Source organism: Magnolia sinica, chromosome 6 (genome assembly GCF_029962835.1).
Source record: "Magnolia sinica isolate HGM2019 chromosome 6, MsV1, whole genome shotgun sequence".
Classification (NCBI taxonomy): domain Eukaryota; kingdom Viridiplantae; phylum Streptophyta; class Magnoliopsida; order Magnoliales; family Magnoliaceae; genus Magnolia; species Magnolia sinica.
Window position 1 is genome coordinate 23,167,235 of NC_080578.1, and position 7,184 is coordinate 23,174,418.

Below are 7,184 nucleotides of genomic sequence, written 5' to 3' on the forward strand. Positions count from 1 at the left end.
GAATTGTTATGGTTTAAATCCTCCTAGTAATCTCTAATTTCAATTTTTAGGTATAAATTTTCTAGCCTCTCGCTCTGGTCATCTAAGTTCCATAGGAGGCGGAACATTTCGCAACTCTTGAACTGGGACTAATGGTGGATTCCTTTGTGGAGGCGATATCGATGATAACTGAGCTGCATTGCCAATAAAACTTCCTTCAGTATTGTATTACATTACTAATGGTGTTCACTCAGTCATCATAGCTATTAATCGATGCATGGCCTCAGTTTGGCCATATACCGGCTAGTATTCTTAGTTTGAATACTGAATTGCTCAACTTGGGCTCTTTTATATTCTTATATATGTTAAATACTCAGTTGTACATATCAAAGTACGACCACTATCGCGTCTGGATCAACGGTCCAAAAGGTCGATGCTCCTTCCTGATCTTCGTACCAAGCATTGGACTATTGTTTAGATTCAACGTTTCATGGGTCGTTTGAACTGACATGTCCTTAACTAGAGGTGGTGCAATTGGCGTAGAAGGATCGATCACAACAAGCAGAGTACTTATTTTATTCATAGTTGGTAGTATTACGCAAACAAATTAGAAACAGCGTCCCACTGGGTGTGTCAAAAACTGTTGGTGCTCTATTTTTGGCTATATGTGTGCAGGCGTACCAAAATTGGATTTGCTGCTTAATTCAAACCAAATAGCTATGACCCCAAGCGCCAAGATAGGCAGACACGTAGTGTATAACTGAGACTTGATGAGATTGATCGTCTATTCAGCTACACGCTGAATGTGTAAATAAGATCAGGCGATATTAAGAGGGCAGAGTTCTTCCTCTGGTGATGGGTTACACCTTTGCCTTTCCTACAAAAAGATTTTCAGTATAGATAAAGTGAAACGAGAAAGGAATTCTTACAGTTGGTCATGAAGAACAGTTGTAAAACACCTTCTCGAGTGAAGAACTGAATCTGGCGTGCCAGCGTAGACTTAAATTACAACTAAAATTACTAGCTACTTGATTAGAGCTACAGATTACACTACGGAATGTAAATAGCAAACTAAAAGTAAATGATTATATTAAGAAATGTAATTTTCATGACATAAAAAATAAAAATTACACTAAAGAATGTAATTGATTAGTAATTGAAAGGATAATTTGGAGAAAATGTTTAGCTTGGCTTGATTGGTATGTGACAAATTAAATCTTCATCTTATATTACTTTTCTATTTGTAGTTTCAATCTTCATTTGATTCGCGCCAGCTGTATTACTAAGAAATCTTCTGTAAATCAGTGAATCCTTCAAGATATCACGTGACTTGTTCTGATTGATTTTCATAAAGAAAGGATGAACATACCTGATTATTGGATCTACCGCCGTTTTGGGTCAATACCCTAATATTATTTGAAAAAAAAGGAACCAACAGCGTAGATACAAAATACATACGTCAAGGTGGCCCCACGGCAAGTGCCGCACCGTCTCGGGTGAGGCCAGGGTCTCATTGGGAGTAGGTTTTTTTTTTTAAATTGACAAAAATGCCCTTTTAACATCTAAACAGTGGTGGCGTCTTTCTCCTCTCGCGTGGCCCACCTCAGATTTGAATTGGACTAATTTTTACGCATCAACGAGAACCTCAGTAGACGCACGAGATGGACGTATTGGATGTCAAGAACGACCCAAGATAACACCCATACAACGATTTCTAGGATAGGCTTAACTTACAAATATTTGTAGAGTATCCGGCATCTTAATAATTTTCTAACAAAAGAAAACGGTTACAACCTTTTCAATATATAAATAAAAATAATACATTCCTCATTTCTTTCTTTTTGTTTTCAGTAGGTCATAAAAAAAAAAAAATAAATAAAAAAAAAAAGAAGAAAGAAGTAACCAACAATGCCTACTATCAAAACAGTCTTACAACATATTTCACCTTCACTTTCTTGGCACTATATAAGCTTTCAAGGGTTTCTTCATAACGTAGTCTATCTCCATCTCCATAGTCTCAGCCATATCCACTTCATCTCCTGTCACGCCCTTCCACTCAAACTCCTTAATCAGGTGGGCCACCATGTATTCCAGATGCAGCATTCCAAGTCCAATACCTGGGCAGACTCTCCTTCCTGCGCCGAATGGGATCATCTTGATCTCCCTGGTTCCAGTAAGATCAACGGTTTCCCTACCTCCCAAAAACCTCTCTGGCTTGAACTCGAGTGGATTTTCCCAGACCTTATCATCCAACCCCATGCTTACCAGCATAAAATTCACGAATGTATTCTTAGGTATGATGTATCCTTCCAAGCTTATGTCCTCAGAAACCCTATGCGGAAGCAATGTATGTATGGGTGGATGCATCCGAAGCGTCTCCAAGATCACTGCCTTGAGATAAGGCATTTTCTTCAAATCCTCCTCTTTGATTATTCCTCCATTTTCCTCGGTGACTCTCTCAATCTCCTCATACAACTTGGCCTGTACATTTGGGTATTTGACCAGGTTCGCCATCGCCCATTGCAATGACGATACTACGGTGGAAACACCGGCAGTGAGAAATTCGTAGCAGAGCGTAGTGACCTCCGACTCCCTGAGCTTTCCACCTCCCGGAAGCTCTAACTCAATGAGTGAATCTGCGTAAGAAAAGACGCCATCTTTCTTGATTTCCTCCATTTTATGGGTTCTGGTTTGTACCAAAGGAACAAGGTTTGTGAGGAGTCTATGGCGGATGACCAGCATCTCCTTCCACCGTTTGGGGAAGAGGTACTTGCCGAATTTTGGGAATATATGGAAGACCATGAACCTATTCAAATTCTGATGACTTAACCGTATTGCTTCCAGTTGTTCGGCCACAGCCTCGTCATCAAGCTTCTCTCCAAAGCACATGAACAAGGCAAGAGAAAATAATACATGTCGAAAGATCTCGAGAGGATGGACGACACCTTCAACCCCACCCGTTTCTTCTTTGAGCTTGTGACTCAGTTTCTTGATGATTTCCTTGCGGGCACCAGCAAAGGAGCTAAGACTGGTGGGGCTGAGAATCTTGGATGCAAGATTGCGGCGGAAGAGATTCCAGAGAGGGCCACAATCAGTGAATCCGATGAAAGGCTCTGATGCATCTCCCCCAAAGAGGCGGAAGTTCTCTGGAGCAGAAGGGAGACGGTGGCCGAAAGCAAGGCCATTCTTGATGAGTGTCTGGTGAGCAATGTCATGTCCGGCAATGAAGACATGGCGCTCAGCGCCTTGGTGGATGGTTATCATGGGCCCGTACTTGTCATGGAGCTTCTTTAGATGGGGCTCTATCTCCCCAATGCCGATTTGGTGCAAGTTGCCTATTACAGGAAGTGGCATAGGGCCTGGGGGAAGCTTCTTTCTATTCATCATCTCTTCCAAAAATCTGAACAATATCTTGAGTGTGATGCATGCGAAGAAGGAGAATGAGAGTAGTAATTCCCACTCAGCCATTGGTGATAACAAGTTCTTTGATAGAGACAAAGAAGGAAAGAAAGATAGATGAGAAGAAGAGCGACGGACCAAGGAAAAGAGAAACGGGATTCTTGGTTTGTGGAAATGTGGTTCTTGTTACTGATACTTATAGAGGGCAGTGGCACTCGTGGTTGGTAAGATAAAAATATATTTCTCACGTGTCTGAGTGCAAAGGACAGCCGCTTCTCATCGGTACACGTGATGACACGAGCTCGCAGAAAAAGCCGATTTTCTCTCTCAGCGCGTGGATGGCTTACCACACAACACAACTTTTAGGTGTGAAACCTCTGTGCCGGCCATGACTTGTGTGGTAGACCCACACCGTCTGTCAATTTTTCCAGATCAATCAAAAGGCATGAGCCCAAAAATGAGCCACATCCAAAACTCAATTGGACCTCATCACTGAAAGTAATGGGAATCGAATGAACTAACTTTGAAACCTTCTTAAAGACATCCATAAGTTAACCATAAGTTTTAGGACCTGTTTGGGAGGATGGATTTGAAACCCCCTATATTGGGAAATCCCCTGTATTAGAAGCCCTCCTGGATTTGAAATCATTCTGTTGTGTTTGGCACCCTGATCCATCATCCCTCTAATTCGAAAATTAATTATATATAGTATATTTTTAGAGGTTTGAATTTAATCATTAAATCAACTTTAATATTTTTAATTAGCATATCTGTAATGTTTGACATAATGGCTGTAATAAGCCCATTGAATTATATACTTTGCCTGAAAATGATGAAATTCCAATTCTCAAAAGGGCCACAAGCACAAGATCGCATTGGAGTGACTAACCAGTTATTTTTAACCATTGATTTTTATGGACAATGTTTGGAAGGCATGAATCATTATATTAAAGTAATTATAGTGATACAATTGATAATGTAATTGTTTTGGGATATCACCGGTAAGCCATGTGCCCAATAAATTAATAGTCCAATGACACACATGTTACACTTGCAACTCTTAGAATGATTCTAGATATAATCCAAACTTTCATAGTAGATTTTGAAACCCCATTTACTTTATGGTGTTAAACACCCGCCCAATCCATGGTGCCAAACGACCCCTTATTTTGTCAAAAAACTTGTATGTAAAGTCACATGGATTGGGATAAAAGTAAATACAAATATTAGCTTAATGAGAGCTTTCTATGGCCTCAGTTAGTTTTCAAAGGTAGGCGTCCCATTCCTACCAACGGTGTGCTTCACTTGAGCTATGGATCTGCCTTATTTGTGGGGTTTATATTCTTAACATGATGTGAAAAAATTGAATGGTCACTGTGGACCTAAGAAATATATCATGGTAGGACCATGTAAATTTCACCTGATAAAATTTTAAGAAATAAGGGTTTAGATGTGGAACTTTTGATCAGCTCCATCATAATGTATGTGTCTGATTCACACATCTAACCATGTTTTCATATCATCTTATGGCATCGGACCAAAAATGAGGTAGATTCTAATCTCCGTTGGGCCATACTACATGAAATAGTGAAAATTGGATGCCCCCCATTGAAAACATTTTAAGCCACGAAAGACATTGATGAAGCTGGTATTTATGTTTTCCATTAATTTAGGTTTGTCATACTAGGAATAGTTTAAATGGCAAATAAACCTTACAATGGACTTTAAAAAGGTTTCAATAGTAGACTTTGAATCCCGGTCGCTTTCTTGCTACAGTGTAGTTTGTTCGAGCTTTGGATGTGCCTCAATTTTCGCTTGTGCTTTGAAATGATTTGAAAATTTTAGCTTATACGCCGGAGTCAACGACGATTGCGGAGAGCAGCTACGGCATTGAATTTCCACGTGCCTTCCGCAAAGACAATCCGCGCTCTTCTTTCAAACTGGGAGGGCAGGCGGCTTTGATTTTGGAGTTTAATATATATATAGAGAGAGAGAGAGAGAGAGAGAGAGGGTGGGGGCAGGGAGAGCATAGGACATATCTGATCCGTGAATCATGTGAAATCCAACGTGGAGACCATCTATAAAATACATCAGGCTGGTCAGCGATCAGACCGGCGATAAATGTTCAAAGTTGATGGACGTTCTTATAAACCTTACAGTTTTTCCAGACCGTTATTTTTTTTTTTCATGACGTGTAGCCCACCTAATAATGGACTGCCCTGATTTTCTAGCCGGATTATGTACATGATGTAGTACGTCAGGACTCAGCACGTGTGTTGATGTGAGGAAAGAGCGGTGCATGTGGAGCTAGCACACGCCATGCAAAAGGTGCACATAATTGTGCTGCCTCTAACCGTACGTTTTGCAGGCCATTTTTACTAGGACGGTTAGGATCATCTAAACGTGTGCTGTGGTTTCTTGGAGGCCATGATCCATGGAATCGGATTGGCTACTCCCCCTGCAACCAGCCAATGGCTGGTGGTCGGTGCTATGTGGGCCCCACCATGATGTAATATATATATGTGTTTTGTCCATGCTGTCCATCTATCTTTCTAGATCATTTTATGGCATGAGATAAAAATGAGGTATATCCTAATCTGGACCGCATTACAGGACACAATTTTGAATGAACATGGATCATTAAAAACTTTTTGGGGCCATATAAAAGTTTTGGATCAAGCTGATCTTTGCTTTTTCCCTTCCTCTGGGCATGTAAGACCTAATCAAAAGATTGGATGTCAAATAAAAAGTACAGTGGGTGGGCCTTAGGAGGATTTTAATGGTGGATATCCAATCACTATTGTTTTTCTATGGTGTGGTCCACTTGTCATTTATATCACTTTCATTTTTGGGATCAAGCCCTAAAATGACCTGTAAAAATTGATGATCGGAATGGATGAAACACATACATCTTGTTGGGTCCCACGGAGCACCGACCACCAGCCACCAGGTTGGTGGCAGGGGGAGTAGCCAATCCGCTTCCATGATTCATGGTGTGGCAATCTGTGCGTATCGTTGGGTTCAAAAGACGTGTACGACGTGTTTGGTGGGTGTTTGCATATTATGATATTACGTATAAGCATGTGAATTACTTTTCTATTGTATTTGAATGTTTCTACTTGTACTTATATTCATTTAACCGTTCTTCTTTGGAAAACGTATTAAATTTGAATGTTTTTACTTGTACTTTATTCATTAATTTGACCGTTCTTCCTTGGGAAGACGTATTAAAGCCGTCGGATGTGCACACAGTCAAGACGGAAGCGGACCAGGCAGGGGTTCCGTGGGCCCACCGTGATTTATGAGTTTTCTCCCAACTGCACATCCATGTTTCGAGATCATGTTAAGATATGGTAAGAAAAATAGTCAGATACAGGCTCCACCCCATGGTAAGAACTCCTGACTGTCAAAAACTTTACAGGGGTACATAAGCATTTGACCAAGCCGAAATTTATGCATTCTTTTTTTCCGGGTTTATTTGACCTTATGAATAGATTAGATGAAAAATAAAAAGGAGATTGACCATACTTGCCTCGAAGTTTGAACAAATTACCTAAAAAGTTACGACAATCCATATATCCTAAATGTGACCTTCTGACAAGTTTTGGATATTATTTTGGATGAAAATACCCTTGACCTTGGTTCAGGACTTGTACAGTCCTGAAGTGAAGTAGAACTCACCTGCTGTTGCAACTTGGAAGAAAGTGATGGATCCGCTACTCCCCGGGGCACCAGCCAATGGTTGGTGGTATGCGGTCTGTGGGCCCTACCACCATGTATTTGTTTCATCCATGCCGTCCATATAT

General features: G+C 40.6%; 1 protein-coding gene across 1 annotated transcript; it reads right to left on the bottom strand.

Moving 5' to 3' along the window:
* Positions 1–1,926: 1,926 nt before the first annotated feature.
* LOC131249560 (cytochrome P450 89A2-like) lies at positions 1,927–3,447 on the bottom strand. The gene has a single exon (XM_058250365.1). It carries the CDS (start codon positions 3,445–3,447, stop codon positions 1,927–1,929), a length of 1,521 nt encoding a protein of 506 aa, XP_058106348.1.
* Between the last annotated feature and the right edge of the window lie 3,737 nt (positions 3,448–7,184).

Bases quoted from the DNA above. Each gene is read 5' to 3' on its own strand.
- LOC131249560 (XM_058250365.1), bottom strand. From the start codon at position 3,447: ATGGCTGAGTGGGAATTACTACTCTCATTCTCCTTCTTCGCATGCATC.